This window comes from Protopterus annectens, chromosome 3.part1, assembly GCF_019279795.1.
Source record: "Protopterus annectens isolate FY-2018-M chromosome 3.part1, PAN1.0, whole genome shotgun sequence".
Lineage (NCBI taxonomy): Eukaryota > Metazoa > Chordata > Ceratodontiformes > Protopteridae > Protopterus > Protopterus annectens.
Genome location: NC_056732.1, coordinates 1,043,444,495 through 1,043,467,909, shown reverse-complemented (window position 1 = coordinate 1,043,467,909; position 23,415 = coordinate 1,043,444,495). Strand labels below are relative to the sequence as shown.

The 23,415-nt window shown below is 44.3% G+C and overlaps 1 protein-coding gene across 1 annotated transcript in view; it reads right to left on the bottom strand.

Moving 5' to 3' along the window:
- Window positions 1–23,415, bottom strand: part of ERMP1 (endoplasmic reticulum metallopeptidase 1) — a 1,021,143-nt gene that overhangs the window by 680,616 nt on the left and 317,112 nt on the right. The window contains exon 6 of the mRNA XM_044067197.1: window positions 20,026–20,118. Coding sequence (XP_043923132.1) covers window positions 20,026–20,118 — 93 coding nt within the window. The remainder of the gene's footprint in view (window positions 1–20,025; window positions 20,119–23,415) is intronic.

Here is a 23,415-nt window from a genome sequence, read left to right as displayed (position 1 = left end):
ATAATCACGTCTTGGACACACTTACCATTTGGATAATACTAACATTGCACAGTAGAATTGGTCCCCATTTGTAAGGGCCTTATAGTATCTGATAAGTAGCGGTTGGTGGCAGCTGGTACTACCATATAGTCTGGGCAAAAGGGGGCATAGCTAGTGAACATATGCCAGCCTTCCTCAGGAGTGTCTGTGTGTTTGTATATAAATAAAATCTCAGAGTGTGTGCGTGTCAGCTACTTGGGTAGGGACACAAAGCACTGGTTGGAAAGGGGGGGGTGCTGGAGGTTTTGGCTTGACCACTCAGCTGACATCTTAACCGTATAGCTACGCCAGTGGGGAGTCTTACTGGGGATCCAGAGAGGGAAGTAGAAACCAGCCCTAGACTGACTGTGATATCTGTGTGCTCTTAAGGGAAATTGTACTTTACTGTGTGTGTATTTGTTATCCTCCCAATGTGCACATCCCTCACTGGTGCTAGTGGTGAGGATTGAGGCTCCTTGATTACTGGGCAAGTGCAGGGGCATTACATATAAATTGTTTGGCAGTGATGGGATAGCCATATCACATATTAAATTGGCTGATAGTGGCGAGATAGCCACATCACATATTAACTGGCTTGTAGTAGTGTGGATATTGAATTCTTGTAGTTTGTCTACAGTGATCACTGAAGGTGTGGGCACTCAGATATTCAGAGTTCATATCACAATTGTTTTAATTTCTTTTGTTAGCTTAGTTATTCAGGGAGAGAAGCCAAGCACGTTAGCAGATGAGCAAGGCAAGCTGACAAGGAGCCAGTTGGCTGAGATGTGCCAGGCTAAAGGACTGGTGTATGCCAACCTGACTAAAGCAGACATGATTGCAGCGTTATTCACAGCTGCATCAGAGAATAGCAACCAGGAGGACAATCAGTCTGGCCGTGGAGATGTACAACACTCAGAAAATGGACAGCTCAACCTTTCCACAGAGGACATAAAAATCCATCTGGAGTTGAAGAGACTTGAGTTGGAGGCCAAGCATTTGGAAATAGAAGCAACAGAGTGACTGAGACATCTAGAGACTGAGGAAAATGAGCAACTGCAACACTTGGATGCCAGAGGGGGAGTAGGTTTGATAGTTTCCTTCATATGTTTGAGAGGGTATGTGAACAGTATGATGCTGACCAAGGGCTCTGGGTATGGTCCCCGACCCCCTTACTTCATGGTAAAGTTGTAACTGTAATGTCCAAACTGTCTGATAATAAGAAGTTATGTACCTACCATAACGTTCCATGTTAGTTGTCTTCTCTCGCCTTCTTTCTTGCTTGATGGGTTCGGAGCCGATCCTCGGCTCCGACTCGGCACTTGCTTTAGCTCGAGAACTCCTTTTACCAGCTCGAGGCAGCCCCATATCCCATGATGCAAGGCAGTAAGTACCCAGATCTCGTTTGTTGACAAAGGGCAATAACACCAAGCATAAAATACTTCCCAAAGGAAGAAGAAACTTACAGATGTAAAAAGGACCAGGTCTGAATGGTCTTTAGCATAATAGTTTCTTATACAAGGTCTGTCCAGGCCAGGGGGAAGGAGGGAGGGTCGCAAGAAAGAAGGCGAGAGAAGACAACTAACATAACTTCTTAATGTTAAGTTGTCAATCTCGCCTTCATTCTTGCTTGATGGGACCGCGTCCCTAGCACCTCTATCCTGGGTGGCTCAATGGAACAAACTCTTGAGGACTGTAGAGCCAAAACTGGCTCTGTCCCTGGAGGCCAAGTCCAATTTGTAATGGGAAACAAAAGTGTGAGGAGTGGCCCAAGTGGCCGCTGCACAAATAGTGTCCAAAGGCAGTCTAGCTTGAAAGGCTGTAGAAGTAGCTAAACTCCTAGTTGAATGTGCTTTAGGTTTTGAGCACAGCTGTTTTCCCCTGATCGTATAAATTTCAGTGATGACCGAAGAAAGCCATCTGGACAAAGTCACTTTAGAAACAGGAAGGCCTTTTTATTATCTGCATAGGAAACAAAAAGTTGATCAGATTTTCTAAATTTTTGTTCTGTCCAAATAATATCTAAGCTGACGGTGGACGTCAAGATAATGTAGCATTTGTTCTGCTCTATCTGAATAGTTAGGAACAAATACAGGAGATCAATGGATTGATTCAGATTGTTCTTTGAAGCGACCTTAGGTAAAAGGATGGATTAGTCCTCAAAGATACTCTGTCTTTGTGAAAAATCAAATAGGGGTCGAACCGAAAGAGCATGAAGTTCAGACACCCTCCTGGCAGATGTAATAGCCACTAGGAATAACGTTTTCCAAGAAAGATATTTTAGGGAACAAGAAACAGCTGGCTCGAAGGGGAAGAATCAAGGATGTCAGCACTAAATTTAGATCCCACTGAGGAGGAGGATTCCTGATTGGAGGCTTTAGTAGGAAAATTCCTTTCAAGAAGGCCCTGCAGAGCCTATGGGACATAATATTATGATCTGCTATCCCGACATGAAAATTAGAAATAGCAGCCAATTGAACTCTGACTGTGGAAGAAGAGGAGCCTGCATGAAAAATCTCTGCTAAGAAGTCCAGAACTGCCTGAACAGGGGCAGTAAAAGGATCAATATTTTGGGCCTTAGCCCAATAAGAGAAACGGTTCCATTTGCTTGTGTAAATCCTCCTGGTAGAGGATTTTAGTGAAGCTACTATGATGTCTCTAACTGGGTTAGAGATCAAAGGAAGCCTGGCTAAGGAAGGAAGTGGAGCAACCATGCTGTGAGGTTGAGAGAAGGGATTGACCGGTGCAGCTGACCGGATTGGTGAATCAGAAGATCTGGCACTGGGTCCAGATGCCACGGCTGCACCAAAAGGTGATGATGGAGGAACGGGAACCAAACTTGTCGAGGCCAGTAAGGGGCAATGAGAATCAATTTGGCTCTCAAAACGGTAGCTTTCTGGATCACCTGAGGGATCAGAGGAAATGGAGGGAAGGCATAAAGAAGTCCCTGGGGCCAATCCTGGGTCAGAGCGTATCTGGGGGGATGGCCTGATAGAGGGAAGAGACTGAAGAAGTCTGGACATTTGCTGTTTTGGGGAGTAGCAAAAAGATCGCAACATGGACGACCCCATTCCAGAAAAATCTCTTCCGCTATGGATTGCTTGAGAGACCACTCGTGAGGCATGAGAATAGCTCTGCTCAATCTGTCCGCTATAATGTTGGTTTTCCCAGGGATATGCGTTGCTACCAGAAACCGATGAGAGGAGATCGCCCATTGCCATAGTCTGAGCGCTTCTCGACACAAGGGGTAGGACTTGGTTCCGCCCTGTTTGTTGATATACCAAACTACAGACATGTTGTCTGTGTGGACTGCAATTGTCCCTACGGGAAGAAAGTCGTTGAGGGCTTGCAACGTTAAAAGCACTGCTCTCATCTCCAGGACATTTATGTGCAGATGGTACTCGAACGGTTGCCACGTCCCATGAACCATCCTGCCCTGATAATGACCCCCCCACCCGATCAGGGAGGCATCCGTGGTGACAGTGGCTATCGGGGACGGAGGTACAAAGCACCTGCCTTGGTGAACCTGAGACTATGTGATCCACCAAGCAAGATGTTCTTTGCATGTTTGTGTCACCAGAATCTGGTGACGCATTGGGAGTTGCTGGTATGACCACTGTGTGAACAGCATCCACTGAAGGAGGCGCATGTAGTATCGAGCCAGGGGGAGAAGAGTAATGGCCGCAGCCATGAGACCTAATACCTTTAGAACCATTCTGGCCTGTACTTTCTTGCTGGCCAGAATGATCCTGACATGAGTCTGAATGTCTGAAACTCTTTGTTCTGTAAGGGTAGCTGACATCCGAACAGTGTTTAAGTTTGCGCCTATGAAGGTAATAGACTGGCAGGGCGATAAGTATGACTTTTCGAAGTTGACTGAGATGCCCAAATGAGAACAAAGGTCTATTGTGTAATCCCTGGCTTGTATAAGCTGATGCCTGGTGGTGGCTGACAGGAGCCAGTCGTCGAGATCACGGAAACACCTGGAATCCTTGGCGTCTCAGGTGAGCCGTGACCACTGCCATACATTTGGTGAACACTCTGGGGGCTGTAGTGAGACCAAAGGGCAGGGCTCTGAACTGGAAATGACTGGACCCCAGCCGAAAGCGGAGAAATCTCCTGGAGCGTCTGTGAATTTTGATGTGATAGTACGCATCCTGAAGATCTATTGAGCACATCCAGTTGTCCTTCTGTAAGAAGGGCAGAATTGACTGAAGAGTGACCATTCGAATCTTGTCTTCCTGACAGACTTGTTGAGTCTGCTGAGATCCAATATTGGTCTCCAGTCTCCCGTCTTTTGGGGACCAAAAAGAACCTTGAGTAGATTCCGGCTCTGAATGGTCTATTGTAACTGGCTGAATGGCTCTTTTTTGCAGTAGTTTTGCGATTTCTAACTCTGCAATGTCCCTTAGACTGGGTGGTACATCTGGAAGGGAACTTGAGGGAAAGGGACTTTCCTCGAAAGGAATTATGTAACCCTTGGATATGATCGACTGTACCCATCTGTCTTGGGTGAGGGAATGCCAGGCTTCTGGGTACAGTGATAATCTTCCCCCGACTGCCTCCAAGGAAGGACAGCCGGGCAACACCTCAGGGATGCTGAAAGGGCTTATCAGAGAGAGGCTCCCTGTTTCCCTGGTTCTTCGGACCCCCTCTGCCTCTAGAGCGGCGTCTGTTGTTGTTACCGCCTCTGCCTCTAGGGGTAAACTGACCACGTGAATCCGGCGTGACTCCTTGGGATTTACGGAACCACATCTTCCCACCCTTCTGTCCTTTGGGATAAGGCCTAGAAAGGGTGGAAAAACGGACTCCAACAGCAGAAAGAGTCTTGCCGTCCTGCTCACACCTGGTCAAGGTCTCCTTCACCTGAGGGCCAAACAAAGCTGACCCATCAAAGGGAGAATTTGTGAAGGACGCCTTAAAGGGATCCGCAAAATCACATAGCCGCATCCAGGCTTGGCGTCTAAGAGCCACACCTGTGCCTGCGGCTCTACTCGCTCCATCCGCAGCATAAGATATTAGCCGCATGGAGGAGTTAGCAATGGAATTGAGGGTTCCTAGCTGCGAAGCAATCTTTTCTTGAGCCCCTGCAGCTGTAGGATCCTGAACTACTTCTCCCAGCTCCTTCAGGATATCTCTCTGGAGTCTGGTGAAGTGACAAAGATAATTCAGCGAACGCATAGCAAAGGTCGCTGAGGAAAACATCCGCTTGCCGTACCTGTCCATGGTCCTAGAGTCCTTATTAGGAGGATGGACGGGCACGGAAGGATCTGCAAGTTCCTTTTTGGTGGCCGCAGCCACCACCATGGCATCAGCGGGGACACCCTTGGTAAGGAATTGTTTGTCACTAGGGGCAGTGATAAATTTAGAAGGCCTCCTAGGGACTGGCTCTACAGAGTCAGGAGCTGTCCACGCCTTCGTGCAATAACCTGCATAAGGGGTCGAAGGCGGAGACACCCAGGAGGTGGAGGGCCGAGATCCAAACGCCTCTAGGTATACTGACTCATCCTCAGAGGGATTGTTGGTGGGCCAGTTTCCCCTCTGTTTAAGAAGTTCTAGGATGTCTGAAAAGGAGACATCCTCAGAGGATCTAGGGATCCCTCTGACTCATCAAAGTCAGTATCCGGCGTGACAGACTCGGGAGTCTACATGCTTCCTCTTACAAGTCCTCTTCCTAGGAGGATCTCCCGAAACATCAGGAGAATCCTCGGAAGAGGGGGAAATTCCCAATGGGGAAACCTGAGGCGGAGGATCTCTGGGTCCTGTAGCAAGAGAAGTGGCAGAGATGTCAACAGGTACAATAGAGGGAGGAGCTACGGGAAGAGACTGCTGACTGATACCAGTGGCCAGTACACTCTTCATCACCTCGAATGCTCCCCTCCCAGGCAGGTCCGAGAGAACCCGCTCCGAAGAGCTAGGAACTCCAGGGGCCACCGAAAGGGAAGTCTCAGAGGCAGATGTCGGAGCCGAGCTCACCAAGGCCGAGGCTCCAAGGGGAAGAGCGGGCTCGGACAAGGGTCCGATGCCACTCACCCCCTCGGAGGAGACCATGGAAGCCCGACCACCGAATCCCTCTATGGAAGAGGAGATAAGAGTAGGGGCTGAAGGAACAGAAGGGGGTATCCGTCCTCCAGCCGTAGCAGTAACCATGCCCGAAGACTCCAACTCCAAACTCTGGGGTAGAGTTGAAGGAGGAACTGTAACGGGGTGTGGACCAACAGTCGTCTGCTGAGACGGACTGTGTAGCATTTGGGCCAGTACCTGTGACTTGAGTAATCTACTGACCACTCTCTCTAGGTCATGATCTGACAACCTGGATGACCTTGAAGATCGGCTCCGATGGCTCCGTTCCGATAGAAGAGGCGGGAGCCGAAAGTATCGGCTCCAAGGAAGGAGACCTCGACCTCTTCCTGGAATGGGCCATCGGAGCCGATACTACAGATCCTGTCGGCACCGACTTCTCGGAGCCGACAGAACGTCTCGATGTATCGGCTCCAGGCCGAGCCGATACAGCTACCAAAGTAACGGTGTCGGAGCCGATCGGAGCCGACACCGATGCCTGTGCCACATGGGTGTCGGAGCCGATCGGAGCCGACATCGAAGTGGTCAAAACAGATTCGGCACAGATAGCCATCGGCGCCGAAAGCTTTGTGGATCCAGAATCGGCTCCAGCCGGAGCCGATCTCGACTCAATACGAGTCGGAGCCGAGGCCGCAGGCTTAGAAACAGAAGCCTGGGCCTTGGCAGTTTTAGTTGATTTTGTGGAGCCGACTTAGCCGGAGAGCCCTCCGGCTTAAGAAGACCCCTGAGAATCAACTTGTTACGTCTCTCCTGCAGGACTCTCTGGCTGAAGGAGTGACAAATAGCACAGGAGTCCTGCAGGTGAAGAGGGCCCAAACAATACAGGCAAGAAGTGTGACCGTCTGTCAGAGACATCTTCTGACAGCACGAGTCACACTTCTTAAAACCTGAAACCCTCTCCTTAGACATGGTGCCGAAACACACACACACAGCACACCAGTCAAAGTTAAATTAAACAAAATACCAAGAGGTATTTTATAAAAACACCAACACACACACCCTAACAGGGGGGGGGATGGGATAGGGAAAATTGACTAACAAAAAATTAAAAGAGACAGGGATTTCTGTCAGAAAAAGGGTAGAAATAGATTTAAACTATCAAAAAATTAGTTTTAAACTAAAAGGGGCTTGAAAAATCACAATTGTGAACTACTTACCAGGAGCTGGTAAAGAGAAGACCTCCCAAGCGCAAAGCGAGATCTGGGTACTTACTGCCTTGCATCATGGGATATGGGGCTGCCTCGAGCTGGTAAAAGGAGTTCTCGAGCTAAAGCAAGTGCCGAGTCGGAGCCGAGGATCGGCTCCGAACCCATCAAGCAAGAATGAAGGCGAGATTGACAACTTAACATTGAGTGCTTAAATTATAATGTTGTGAAGAATTGTTTGCTAGAATTTTTTAAGTTAACACCTGAATCTTATAGAAAAACGTTTCATGAGCATAGACGCAAGACAGATGAAAGTGTGTGTGAATATGCTGCTGAACTAAGCACTTACTTTCATAGGTGGGTGAGTGGATGTCAGGTCACCACTTTTGAAGGGATGGCAGACCTTTTGGTGAGGGAACAAGCCCTTAGCACTTTGATGACATGAGGATCTGGTTAGCTGATGGACAATGCCTTACTGTAGATGAGTTGGGGAATAGGGGAGACCTATACCTAGTAAGCAGGCCATTACGGCACAGGAAAGGACACCCAGTGTTGCTCATGGGTCTAAGGGAACCCATGGTGGGCAGCCCAGACTGTCCCAACAGAGTCTGTCAGTAGCAGGGGAAGCCACTAGTCCAAGTACACGTCCAGGACCTAGGGTTAAATGTTTTAAATGTAACCAGTGGGGCCAGCTAGCTTATAGATATCCATGGAGACAAGGTTGGGAACAAAAGGCGGGAGAGCCAGTAAGTGGAAATGACACAAAATGCCAACAGTAGGTTGTCTTGAGACAAGGATACCAAACTACCACCCTGCAAACGTCTTTATAGGGAATGCTTTTGGTAATGCAGTACAGCGTGTTCATGCAGTTACACGCAGTCAGGCTTGGAGACAAGGATGCGAGTCTGGTAGCCTGGAGGAGACCCAGACAGAATACACTTGCAGCTAGGACTGGTGAGGTGGTTACCTCAGGGAGGGAGTTACCCTGTAGCAGTGAGACTGAAGGTGAGCCACAGCTGCTTGTGGGTATAGATGTTCCCTTGGACAGACTGACTGCAAGGGCAGAGGTGAGTAGTAGTACCCAGACTGACAGTGAGGCACTGCTGTCAGAGGATACCAGACTTCCTGTGGAAGGGGAGCTGGGAAGGGTTACCAAGAGAGAGAGTTGAGATGGGCTCAGCTCTCAGACCCTACATTACACGGCCTGAGGGAGGTAGCTAGCGAGGCACCTGATTCTCAGGGGAAGGGGGAATCTGTACATGAGGGAAAAGCATTACTGTATAGAGAGTGGACCCATGAGGAAGGGCTAGAGGGTGAGAGAATACAGCAGTTAGTAGTGCCTAGAGCCTCCCATCTGGCACTTCTAGCCATATCCCATGATATTCCCTTTGCAGGTCATATGGGCATAAAATGTACAAAGACTTATGCAGTACTTTTATTGGCCTGGAATTTCCAGAGATGTAACAGGTTACTGCAGGACCTGTGAGCAGCGCCAAAAGGTAGGCAAGGCATGAGACAAGGTGAAAGCTCCTTTGATGCCTTTGCCTGTGATTGAGGAGCCATTTCAGAGGGTAACTATGGATATTTTGGGGCCTCTGGGAGTTCCCCAAGTTCCACAGGGAAAAAGTATATCCTAGTGGTAGCAGATTATGCTACCAGATACCCCAAGGCGGTGACTCGCTCCTCCATTGAGGCAGAAAAGGTGGCAAATGCTTTGTTAGCGATTTTCAGCAGGGTAGGTTTCCCAAATGAAATACTGACTGACAGAGGTGACACTCATGTCAGACCTGCTGGCTTGTCTGTGGAAGTACTGTGAGGTGATGCACCTAAAGACAACACCCTTACCATAATGGTCTTGTTGAGAGTTTAAACTCTACACTCAAGACCATGCTATGGACATTTGCAGAACAGTTTAAGAGGGACTGGGAAAAATACTTGCCTCATCTGTTGTTTGCTTACAGAGAGGTTCCCCAGGTATCCACAGGTTTTTCACCCTTTGAGTTGTTGTAATGGGCATAGGGTGAGGGAACCTCTATATTTAATTTGAGATGAGTGGGAGGGTGCATATGGATCACACAAGGAGTCTGTTGTGGTATATGTCCTAAACCTCAGGACAAGGCTCAGGGAACTGATGGGCTTGGCCCAGGGGAACCTGGCAGAGGCCTAACAGCAGAAAAAGGTCTGGTATGACAGGAATGCTGAAGCTAGAGCAGGTAATGGTTCTCATTCCTGTCAGACACAACAAGCTGCAGGCAGCTTGGGAGGGATCCTACAAGGTGGTAAGGAAAGTCAGTGTGTTAACTAAATGGTGGAACTGCTAGGCAGGAGGCAGGGGTACAAATTGTACCATGTTAACATGATGAAACCTTACCATGATAAGGAGGCCCTTGTGATGAGTACTTGCAGTGGATTGCAGGAGTCTGAGGGAGATCTGGTGAGTTAACTCCTCAGTAATGCTCAAACTGACACCTCAGTGGAAGGGGTAGCAATGTCCCAGCAGCTATCTCCTACCCAGGTTCAAGACATCCGAGCAGTGTTACAGGAGTTTGGGTACATGCTCACTGGGAAACTAGGATGCACCCAACTGGTGCAGAACCATGTGGATACAGGATCCCAAAGGCCTAATAAGCAGGCCCCTTATAGGGTGCCTGAGAGAGAGTCAAACAGACTCTGAGGGAGGAGATACAGGAAATGTTGGAACTAGGCATAATTCAGGAGTCCAGCAGTCCTTGGGCCTCCCTAGCGGTGCTGGTACCAAAGGAGGATGGCAGCACCAGGTTCTGTGTGGACTACAGGAAATTAAATAGTCACACAGAGTCAGATGCTTACCCCAAGCCTAGAACAGATGAAGCCCTACAGCAACTGGGTGGGGGTAAGTATTTTACCACCATTAATCTTACCAAGGGATACTGACAGGTGCCCTTGACTCCAAATCAGCATGAGAGAGGTCAGCCTTTGTGACCCCTTTTGGTTTGTATGAGTTCACAAAGATGCCCTTTGGGATGAAAAATGCCACAGTAACTTTCCAGAGGCTGGTAGATCATATCCTAGCAGGAGCAACAGATTTTGCCCGTGCTTACCTAGATGATATTGCCATCTACAGCCATTCCTGGCAAGAGTACCTTCAGCATGTCCGGGAGGTGCAGGGCAGACTAGAGAGGGCAGGGTTGACCATTAAATCCAGAAAATGTCAGGTGGGTATGGCAGAGGACTCCTACCTGGGGCATAGAGTGGGGAGTGGTAAGATCAGGCCAGAACTGGCCAAAGTGGAAGCCATTCAGGCATGGCCTGCACCTGTTACTAAAAAACAGGTGAGGGCATTTTTAGGGATAGCAGCGTACTACAGAAAGTTTGTACCCATTTATAGTACCATAGCTGCTCCACTCACAGACCTGACAAGGAAAAACAGGCCAGGTAATGTAATGTGGACCCCAGCATGTACGCAAGCATTCCAGGAGCTTTGGGAGGACCCCCCGGTGTTAGCCAGTCCAGATTACACCAAAGAATTTGTTGTGCAGGTGGATGCTTCGCACCATGGGGTGGGAGCTCTACTTAGCCATATGTCTTCAGAGGGAGAAGAGCACCCAGTGGTTTATCTCAGTTGTAGGCTCCAAACCAGGGAGGAATGCTATGCAGCTGTAGAAAAGGAATGTCTAGCCATAGTGTGGGCACTGCAGAAACCTCAGCCTTATCTGTATGTTAGAAAATTCACTGTAGTTACAGACCACAATCCCTTAACATGTCTACATCCAGTCAGCTAGCAAGATTTCAAGTTACTAAGGTGGAGACTAGGATTGCTAGCATATGATATGACAGTGCAGCACAGCAGTGGGGTTAGCAATGCCAATGCAGATGGGTTCTCAAGACAGGGAATGGGGTAATGTATTCCCAGATAGGCAACCCTCTCAAGCAACGTTTCTCAAGGGTCACTTGAAAAACTAGCTTGAGTTCTCGTGAGGGGAAATGTGAAGGCTGCCAGCTCAGCTAGCTAGAATTTTGTAAATAATTCTGTGTCATTGGTAAACAGTAATATGATTTGTAAGCCTGTCCTACAAATGTAAGAAACCTGTATGTTCTGTACTCAGCAGCTTCAAGAATGTAACCACAGTGTACCCTACTGGAAAAGAACAGAATTGTACATGAACTATATGCCTATGCAAATGTATGTTTTGATAGTAAGAAGCTGGAACATACAGAGTTAACTTGCATAACTCTAAGAAAATAAGCTGAACTTGTTTACTATTGTGTTATGTCTCAGTTTAAGCTAGAAAGCAGAATGTCTACAGCTATAGTTTCTTTCTATTGTCTTAAGACAGAAATAATTACTAGGTTTAAAATGCAAAAGTGTTAATTGTTTTACGACTTCCAGTTTCAAGCAAGCTTCTAAGAGATAAGTATTTTTCATAGAGACATGTTAAATTCTGTTGGTATCTGTTTAGCTGGGGAACTAGAGGCAGGTGTCAAATAGTGATGCCATCTAGCTAACCCAGCAGTAATGTGTATTATTCATTTAAGAACTGAGAGAGAAAGTCATTGCATTTTGTATCTTGTTTTGGATCTGACAACATCCTCTCACCAGCATTTGTCTTTGCTCTTTAAGTAAGACTTAGATCATAGTACTTCTCTTAGAGATCGATCAGAAAATAGTAAGATCAGTCTAGATGTTATCTGTATTCATGTGAGACTGTCCTGCAATGTTGTTTTAAAGTATTTTCTACAATTTTGAACTCTGCTGTCACTCTGTTGAGTTAATAAGTATTGTCTTGTGCTTTTATTATTTATTATTAAATATATTTAAACCTTTTACTTGTGGCTGCTTTTGTTTATAGACATTTAAGCTCTTAAGAATACTTGCATGTATTTGGTAACACTGTACAGGTAACTCCTAAATAGCCTTCAAGTCTTGGACACACTTACCATTTGGATAATACTAACATTGCACAGTAGAATTGGTCACTCTTTCTAAGGGCCATACAGTAGCTGATAAGTAGTGGTTGGTGGCAGCTGATACTACTGTATAGTCTGGGGAGAAGAGGGCATAACTAGTGAATCTGTGCCAGCCTTCCCCAGGAGTGTCTGTGTGTTTGTATATAAATCAAATCTCAAAGAGTGTGTGCGTTTGTGTGTCAGCTACTTGGGCAGGGGCATGAAGCACTGGTTGGACAGAGAGGGTGCTGGAGATTTTGACTTGACCACTCAGCTGAGATCTTAACCCTATAGCTGTGCCAGTGGAGAGTCTTAATGGGGATCTGGAGTAAGAGGAAGAAACCAGCCCCAGACTGAATATGATCTCTGTGTGCTCTTAACGGAAATTGTACTTTACTGTGTGTGTACTTGTTATGCTCCCAATATGCATGTTCCTCACTGGTGCTAGTGGTGAGGTTTGAGGTTCCTTGATTACTGGGCCAGTGCAGGGGTGTCACAGGTGAAATGAGTTTACCAGTGCCCCAATCTGAAAGAGATCGCTGAACCTCTGAAAAATGAGGAAGCTGTTCTTGAGGAGGTTAAGGAATGCCTGAAAAGAGAGGGAAGGATTTCCAAACCAAGAAATATCCCTGACAAATAATCTAGAAAACCCAAGAATCTGAGGTGATTCAATGCCAATTTGGAAGAGATACGGAAAGGTGACAAGACAAGGGAACCTAGCCTAGGTGAAGGGAAGGCCAAACATCAAACAAAACCAGGGTTATCCTGAAAAGACGGTTTCTAGGAGGAAGGAGTCTGAGATGACTTAGCAGCTTAACAGTTTAGAAGGAGGAATGCGCCTAGAACCCTTCTTATCTGGGGGGGGGGGGAGTCTGTCTACAAAGGCAGACTTGGAAGGATAGTTCCTCTTGACACTTAGGAAAAGGGGAAACAAATACACTTCAGTACCTACAAGGCCTTACCCATAGCCTGAAGGGTCATTAATTCAGCAGTAGATCTAAAAAGACTTTTGTTATCCAGAAGTGCATCCAAAAAGCTTGGCCTTGATTACATAGCTAGGAATAACACCTAATCAATGAACCAAAGACAGCACATCCCTAGAAGTGGCATCAACAGCATTATAGCTGCATTTTACTGAGTGACGGGTAACGTAAGTGGACCATAACAGGGAAAGGGCAGAAGACTTCCCTTCAAAATCAGGAAGGTCAGAAACCACAATAGAAACCTGGGAAAGGAGTGCCAAAACATACATGGTCATATGAGGCTGGTAGTTAATGGCACAAACACTTGGCAGATGGAGCGTATGATCAAAAGAAACACTGGTTGTGGCAGTTTTTTTTTTACAGGGAATCTGCTCCACGCAGGCATTCTTCCTTTCAGGATGACATGAACACAATACCAAACAAAATTTAGAAAGAAAGAAATAGAAACCCCACAAGGCATTTACCTGAAAATGGCTTAGTAGCAAGCACAGCAGAAAGGTATTCAGAGTGACATTTGATAATGTCATTAGAACTGGTGGCAAGGAAGTCCTGAGTGTGTGTGTTGATACATCATTTTTATACCCGTAACACTTAAACACTTAAGAATGCACAGAACCAAAAAAAAAAAAAAAAAATAGCAAAACCTACTGTGACCCAGTGAATACTGCCAATATACTACCAACTAAATTCAGTGAAGATTTTACTCACAAGATTACTACCCAAAGCCCTTGTATCTCGGTATCTCTTAACCCCCCCCCCCACCCCACCCATCACACTACAAAAGTGCTGACCAAGACCAAGAACACCTCCTCCATGGAACCAGATAATACACTGGGTTGTTTGATAAATAGTGCTAAACATGCCCTGGTGGTACAACTTTGTAGATTATTCAACCCGAGTATAACTACATCCCCTATCCTGGAAGTATAAAGTATAGCGCACAGCATTACTGATAACACTCCAAAATGGTTTCCCCACTACAGACCGCAAGACTTACAGGACCATCAGCCTGGTGAGACTCAAATTATGTTTCATGGCCTTGCACATAACAGACCATATAAAACTTGACATTAACATTTCCTTATCCTCAGCAATTTGCCTTTTAAAAGGGAGATCCTGTCTACTGAACCTAGTAAAGTTCTACTAAAGGGTTAACAGAACCTGTTGACAGTGGTCACACTGTACACATGGTTTAGCTTAATTTATTCAAGGTATTTAACACCATCCCCATGCCAGCATACATCCATAAACCTTATGCATTACAAAGAGATCCCTATGTGGTAAGATGGATAACCAACTGGTTAAAAGACAGAACCCAACAGTGCAGGCGGCAGGGACAGCATCAGAGAACATGATGCTAACTAATGGTGCCCCCCAAGGCTCAGAACTGGGATCACTCTTATTCAGTATTTACTTTTCTGACCTCCAGACCAAGAACTAAGATCTCTGGCTAATCAAGTCTGCAGATAACTGCAAACTGAGTCACTCTCAACCCCCCCCCCCCCCAACAATGCATAAGCCCTCCAGCAAGAACCTGCACTCAAATACCTGGTGTACTGAAGATGAGCTTAAATTAATGCTAAAAAGTGCAACATTGTTACATTTAGTAGTAGACAACCCCCAACATACAACACATACAATACCCCACTTCAAAATGAAAATGTAGTTAGAGACCTTGGAACTTGGGTTGATGATTCCCTCCATGTTGATCACCATGTAACAACATTTGTCAGGAAATCCTCTTAGCACAGCTAATATCATCTAGATCTAAAGAGGTTATTGTTCAAAGCTGATCAGGTTAATCAGAGTACAGCACCCATTTGAGACATACCTAACCAGAGATATCAAATAACTAGAAAGACCCAGATGTTCTTAAAGATCATGGCTGGCTTACAAACCCTAAGACTACCAGCAAAGATTTTATGCACTGTCCCTCATCTCTATGTCATACAGACAGCTCAGAGGAGACCTATACCTTTCCTTCTGTGCAATCAGGAACCTACTGGTCCAGGATCTCCTGTATGTTCACAAGTTGAGCAATCCCACAAATACCTGAACCAGGGACCTACTGCTTCAGCACATTAATAAAACAACATTGAGACACACATTCATTAGTCAGCATCTCCCCCACCTTTGACACAGACTCTCTCTTTAGATCAAGCAGTGTGACAAACTATCTTCCACCAAATGGGACCTAGACAATTGGATGGGCACACGCAAATTCAGGCTTGACTGGCTTAGCCATCCTTGAAAGGGAAAGGTACAGTCTAGGGAGAGAAACAGCAAGGTGTAATGGTCACAAGACTCTATTGCTTTCAACCTCCTAGGATTCCTTTGAACTGGGAATGGACAGGAAAGATGGAAAAGAACAGGAGTGAAAATGCTAGACAGAATAAATATGTCCACAGTTGATAGTAAACTGGATTTTGGTCAATGTTGGAGCAAGTAAGAAAACTTGTCTTTTCTTTACTAAAACTGTCATCAGAAAAGAGAAGAGAGTCAAAGGAAGAATTCTGGGCATTGCATGCGAGATGACCGAAGCACAGCATTTAATACAGAATGTAGACGTACAGATGTTGTGTACCAAAGATGACCTGACAAGTGTGTGTGTGTGTGTGGGGGGGGGGGGGGGATGCTGTGTCACAGAATCGAGTAATGGGTAGATTGTTTTCTGAAAAAAATATATGAATGTCAGATCTATAATGTTCATATAACAAGTAGCAGATGTCTTAGTACAGGAGAGAGGCTGGAGCAGTGAAATATTCTAGAGCCAGACGTTTTCATAACCACACTATTTTTAAAGAGTAGTGCTGGAAATAACAGAAAAGCATATTTGAAAAGCAAAAGACTGCACTAGAAAGTTGTAAGATGTAAGGGGTACCAAACTATTTCAGTTAGTTCAAATATCCATATTTTTGGTGGTCTTTTTTGATGAAGGCCATACAGGTCTACATTGAGTTCAGTGTCAAACTAAATCAGCAGATATTTTAATACACTATTTCCCGTTATTTTCTGCTGCACAATGAGATTCTTAAAATGTTTTTTTTTTCCTGTAATGTTTGAATACAAAAGCAGCTTAGATCTAAGATGATGCCAATTTATCCAGGTCTCTAGAGCAGAAAACATATATTGTAGACATTTCTGCATGCTGGCAATTCTGTCCTCATGACTAAAACACAGTTATTAGCATACTATTATATTTTGCCTACTTTAAAAATCTAGTATATACTATTAACAAGAAAGGAAAAAGTGGGGGACTCATGGTTGAGACCAGATGGGTTACAGTAGTAATGTACTTGGGTTCCGAAAAATAAGACTGCCTTTGGGCAACTAAGTTCCTCTTTTTAAAATTGTCTGAAAAAAACGAACGTGAAGGCAATGAGAAGTTAATGACTAAATGGTACTGAACACCATTGAGAAGGCCATAGGGATGGCTTGAGCCATATGTTTAACAGTAGACCTTACAAATTCAGTGACAGATAAAAAAATGGCGTCATCTCCTTATGAGGAATGAAAGCTATGGTTAGTGCAGTGGTAGTACAGGGCTATGCTGAATATGTCTGTTGAGCTACTTATTTTGACAAGTGACAAAAGATGATAATATGCATGAACCCAAGTTGTTCGAAGCATTTTTTTTTTTGTCTTTAAGGGTATGGTTGAAGAAAGTGGTGGACAGATAGGACAGGGCTTTAGCTGCTGGTATTATGAATCCTGGTAAAAGTTCACCTGCATATAGAAAGACAGATGAGTTTAGGTATTTAAGTCTTTTTGAGATTTTCTTGGCTGCAGTGAAGATGAATGCTGTCACCTCGAGGCTCCACATCACTTCCAGATGCAAGTTGACTATAAAGCAGCTTCATACTTTTGACACAAATTCTTAGTAAAGGGTTCCTGAAGACTAGTACTAACTGAACCCATAAGAAACCAAACACAGTCTAACAAATGTTGATGCAACCTGGGTTTGCAGCCTTTCTTTGCCTTAACAAATGGAGTTCTGCATTTATTTTTTGCATGTCTGTACTTCTGGAGATCATACTGCAGAGATGAGAACTTTGAAATATAAAGCTCCATGGAAGTACTGATTCTCAATCTTCTTCTGGGGACTTGCCAGCTGCTTCACCCACAATAAGATTACAAGAGGAATAAAAACCCAAAGACGTGACCAAGTACCGCAACATGAAAAGGATGGCATTTTAGGAAATTACAGAGAATGGTTACATGTTGGATTTCAAGACCGAGTGAGTTTTCATAACATTAAATAATGGTGTATGTGGCCACTCATGGACTCTGACAAAATACACAGCTTACGAGGAAGTGGTACAGAGAATCCAGTCAATAGCTCTTTCTTTCTTTGTGTGACTGTCTTGTTCTGGTGTGTAGCTGAATTAGTGCAGCCATAAATGCTGAGATGGCGACTATGTTGTAAGGAGTAAAAAATGGACTTGAGTCACCAATGGATAATGAAGTAATCCAGAAGGAATATTTTGTTTTATATAGTCTGACATCAACAGATGTGTTTTCAACCAGAGTAGAAGCATGATAATATGAAATGTAAGTGATGGCAACTGCTAACTTCTTCACAGCAGCTATATAAAAAGTAGCAAAGACAGTCTCCCAAACTCATAATGAAAGTACTATTGTCCAATAAATTCACCATAAAAGTAGATAACTGAAACATCTTCCCAATGTTCATATATTTCTGGATGCTGCATTCTTCCTGAGGACAGTTCTGGTTCATAATTATAAGTACCTACCTATCATACACAACAGGGAAAGACATTTAAGAGCAGTTGTGTAATTTCCCCCACCTCCACACACTCTCAGAGAAGTATTCATTCTCTCTCTATCTCTCGGTGGGGGGGGGGGGGGTGTCTTTATGCAGGTAAAAGTTATTCCAGACACTGACTGTTAACCTGCAGGAAGAGTCTAGGGTGGAGAATAGGTAAGCAGTCTCACAGTGTCAGAGGCCTAGGCAACTGCAAAGAAAACAAACAGGCACCCTATGTTTGACATTCTGAAGCCTCAAGTGGGAATGTTTGCTTTGAGGTCAGGGACCAAGAACAAGACTCCTGGATCCCCAAAGCTTTGACCCTGGACACCTCCCCTGACTAGTACATTTGGTACACCATCTTCTCTTTCTGAGACCTTGAATCCCTAAAACGAGAGGGCTAGGGGAGGGGGTCTAAGAACATGAATCACCAGAACATGTGTCCTTAAGCCAAAAAGTAACTCAAAAACCGTTACTGCATCACCACAGCCCCTGAAATGCCTTCTCCATACATTGCTTTGGGGGCTGAGGGGGTGATCCAACGCCAGTGAGAAAACGGAAGATATTATGGCAGTACAAGTCAAAGCCATCATTTCCATCTTATCAACAGCACTGCAAGGAAGCATCCCTTACCCAAAGATTTTTTGGAACACACCTCACAGGCAGAAGTGTAGCTGGCCCAACCAGCACCCTATACTGGTACCATGAATCAGTGCCCCACGCTCTCAGCTCTTCAAGTGAAGAGCACAAAAAAAAAGACAGACATTCCTTCTGCTGGCACACAGATGCACAAGACACTACCCCCCCCCCCCACCCAAGCCATTCAGGTTCCATGTCTGTGCACTGCCCCGACCCAATCCTCCTTAAACATACAACATAAAATAAAAACAATATATACTAATTTCTTCTTTTGAACTGTAGCAAATTGCATGCTACCAATGCAGCAAACAATTGTTACAGTTTTATATTGTGTCTGCACAAATCACTACAGAGCTCAGGTTTTAGTTAAAAAAAATACTTTTAAAATGTAGAAAACCATTTGTTACAATTTAGACTACACACAGAATGCTACAATGCTCATGTCTGACCAGAAATGAGATCAGGATTGGCTGATCATGCCCTCCCACAACACTATGCACTCAGGGCAGTTACTCCTCTCACTCTGCTCTAGCTACTCTACTGCTCATAGGTCTCAATATCATGCTGTGGTCATTTATAGGAAATGGAAAACTATGACAGTCTTCTGTAATATCTATCTACTGCTATAGCACTTGTCTTCTTTCTTAGGCATGACATGTTATGCGCTTAAATTTACCTCACCTGACCCTAGTGAACTGCACAGTATTAAATACAACTAGCAAAGCACAAAAAGTGATTAGAAATTTTTCCCAAAGAATCACTTACCTAGCTGACTTCCGGAGTATAAAAAAATGTTGGACCATGGACACACAGATATAATACACAAACATTAAGCTGCAGCACGAAGGATATAAAATCAGATGGATGTTTTCTTCAAACAGGGGAATGTCTGAACATTCCCAGAGGATGGACACCTCCCTGGTCTAGAGGAGAAAAGCTGCTGACCTCAAGTCAGGCTGGATGTCAGGCCTTACCACAGCTGAATTGTCAGTAGTGAAAAATACTGCAGCCGTGATTTACAAGAACACCACCTGCTGCAGATACAGATGATAGGAGACGTACGAGTACAGGGAGGATTTTATATATTGCATATTATTAAGGTGGAGCCTAAAAGGGGCTAAAAGTACCTCCAAGCCTTTAACTTTGTGATTAATGTCACAAACTAATTGCTTCATTACAAGACAGGCGTGAAAGTATGAATTTGATCTGAATTTTAGGTCAGTAACTACCGCTTTAAAGCCATCATGTAGGTTTTCAATAGATACCCAGACGACCACCAACAAGCTGATTAACAATAATTGCAACTTATATTAAAAGGTACAAATTTACTGTCCTCAAGTTGCGAGCTGTGAAAAAAAGTGTATCATTACAGCTTTAAGGACCTAAACAAATTTCTGTTGACAAGAACCACACAAACATTTGGCCAGAAAAACAGACCAAACTAACTTTGCCATGCACACATACTGACCTGCTCTCTGAATAGAATCTGTTAGAATTCGGTCTGGTGTGTCATATTTGGTATGGTAAATGTAGCCATTCTCAATAAAGGCTAGATCGATTCCTGCAAGAAAGAGCAAGATGACAATGAGATGAAAGCAATTGTATATTTGTTGTACAATATCTTGTTTGTTTCTCAATATTCTAACAACTGTATGCTGCATCATTTGAAAAACTCTAATTTTACTCCTTTTATATGTTCTATACTCTTTGTACAAAATAGCTATGCTTATATACTTTTTTATTACTTTTTTTTTTTTTTTATAATTTTTGACCATGCATCTGGAGCTTTTCTCCCCAGGCCTCCACTGAAAACAGTCACCCTGTATCCAGTCAGACTAACCCAGTAAACAAATGGAAGATAAATACAATTTAGAATAAATAGTGCACTACAGCTACTGTTGAACCAACGGCTTTTTTGTTCAGCAGCACAGTTTAGAATTTTTTTAAAGCAGGTTGCATGGCAAATAGTTGTCTGCTCAGATGATGCTTTTATGCGTTACTGCTAAGATGCTTTTAACTGTGCACAGTGTTGTTTCTTCCTCCACCTCTTATTTTCATCCCTCATGGAAGGCAGACCAGTCTTGGATACCCAGTGATACATTACAACTGTTTATCAGACTTTAAATTATGTAGCACATTGTTTCATTTCTTAAGACTGCTGCAGAATGGCAAGTATAACTTTTCTTCCTTCCTTCTCCACATTTAGCTATGCCAATTTCTAAAGCATGACTGCCGTAGGATTCCTTTCCTCATCTTTTCTTAGATTGTTAATGTAATCTCAGACATTTACAACTAGCAAAGCTCATGTTCCAGCCCCAGCCTACACCACTGTGCTACCATATCCAGATTAACACAACTACTGCAAGCTATTCCTTATTCTTTTCAGCAGCCTGCGATGATCATCACTGCCATGCTTACTTCCTTTAATCTAATTCAGCTTGTTCTGATTTTCAGTGAAACAACTGACTAACACCCCCCCCCATTCCCTTCAAATCTTTTCCAGTTCACTAGTTCATTCTGCAAATCACTAACAATAGGACCGGTTTCTTAAAGTCGTCCCTGGTCAGTGAAATCAAATAAAGCAAAGCAGTGTAAGAAACTTCTCTGTGTGGAAGATTTACAGTCCATATAGCTCTAGTTAATCACTGTAATTTAATCAGATAAAAAAAAAGTAGTAGAAGTAGCGAACTTAAACTCGTCTTAAGTAAAAAAAAAAAAAAAATATATATATATATATATATATATATATATATATATATATATATATATATATATAATTGTACAGAATTACTAAGTATTCAAAAGTAATCCCAGCAAGGCAGGCAGTCTGTTTCCAGTTGAAAATCCTTTAAAGTACACAGACTCCTGGTGGTCCTGTACTGTGCCCCTGTCTGGTTTTGTGCGAGGATCTCCCCTGGGAAAATCCTGTTGAGGTCTGCTGGCCCAGTTATACTTTCCCTTATATCCCCTGTTATAACTAAAACCTTGTCTGCTGTTGGTTCTCCTGTTGTTGTTGTTATTGTACCTCCTAGTAAGTCTCCCAGGATCATCTTTGTCCAGTTGATCTCATTTCATTTTATTAATATTTCTCGCTGCCTAGCCTTTTAGTTCATAAGTCACCTATTCATACATCCACCTAAGATTTGATCAGAGAATGATACTGGCTAAAAATGTATTGTACAGTGTTCCTTTTCTAGTTTCCTGGCTCTTTTAGGGTGTGAAAGCAAATTAACTTCAAAATAATTATTTTGTATTTTTTTGCCTCCATGCCTGTTGAACATTTATTCCTCTGTTCCAAAAGATGCTACCAAGAGCTGAAGTAAGAGCTGTCTGATGAGGGACAGTCATTCAGGCACTCACAGAGTGCTCTATGCTCTTCACTGCATCCTGGCCTTGACACCATTTGAATAGATCAAACCTTCCCCATTTCAGGGAATGTGTGAACTGCATCACTGTGGTAGTCTATAATGCTCTCCCCCTGCAAGTGTGTGTGCACATCTGTAGAGTCATAGTGAGGTCTACAGCCCATTAGTAGCTTGGTTACTACAACACCCTCAACCACCTCGCAGCACTGCCACTCTTCTCCAGGGGGATAGCTGCAGTGTACATGTTTGACTCTTATCCCCAGGACAGGACAGGCCAGACCACCCTCCCTGCCATTGTCATCAATCACCCGAGCCACTAGTAGAAGATGGGCCATTTGTGCCATAGCTTTTGTCCTTTTATGCCACTAGCTAACTTATGATGCCATGTTTAACAGAGGGCCATTAAAAATTAGCCACTATGGCGTAAACCACAGATATATGGCTACTACTTTTCACCACTCCACAGGAGCAGCACCATTATAATTAACACTCTGTCACTTACCACAATCAAGACCTACTTTGATCAATCCCATGTGTGTGCCAGAGAGAGAAAGAGACAGAGCTAGAAGGCAATCATGCACTTTGGGAAGAACCCCAGAAGGTACTCTCTCTTAGAAGAGATGTGCTATGACATGTGGAGAAGATGAGGACTACAACTGATAGTCATGCTCAAAATGAACCACTCTTCCCACTATGGCAAAATGGTAAATAAACTATAACTATGAGCGGCACTACACCCAGCACACAAGAGGCACACATCCAGGTTATGAAACTGTGTGCACTGGCAAGTGCCCCAATCCCTGGGAAAGTACAAAAGAAACAAAATCCCTGGGAAAGTACAAAAGAAACAGAAAAAGTATGTTCTTTGCAGTAGTACCACCAGCAGCAGTGAAGCCAAACCAACACTTAGTCTACCTGTGAATGCAAAGTTATAACTGCAGCAGAAGTGATAGCCACTGCCAGTTGTGAGTTTTAACATTTTTTTTAGGAAGCCGTGGTGGTGCAGTGGTAGCATTGTTGCCTCACAGCAAGAGGTTCTCCCATTCGATTCTCGGTTGGAGTGCCTTCTGTGTGGAGTCTGCATGCCCTCCCCACAGTCGAGTGGCGTTCGAAAAACATGTGTGAATGGTCGTGCCTTCATTGAAGGTTGGGTGTCGAGCTGGCACCTCGACACCATAAAACTCTAATGTCAATCATTAGCAGATCGGAGTTCCGCTGTGGCCACCCCTAACTGGGAAAAGCCGAAAGAACATCTGACTGATACCATCTAAAAGCAAGACGCTTCTAATGCCCAAGCATAATGCATCTGGGAAATGTTAGTCCTGTTCTGCCCTGAAGCCTTAATAACAGTACAGCTATAATGGTGGAGCAACCTACACTTCCCCTGATACCCAAGTTAGCAGCTTACAAATATCACCACTTTGCGAAGCATGTTGAGTATCCAAGTGACATCTGATGTGGTAAGAAGAGAAGAAGGCTGACTAACTGGAGCA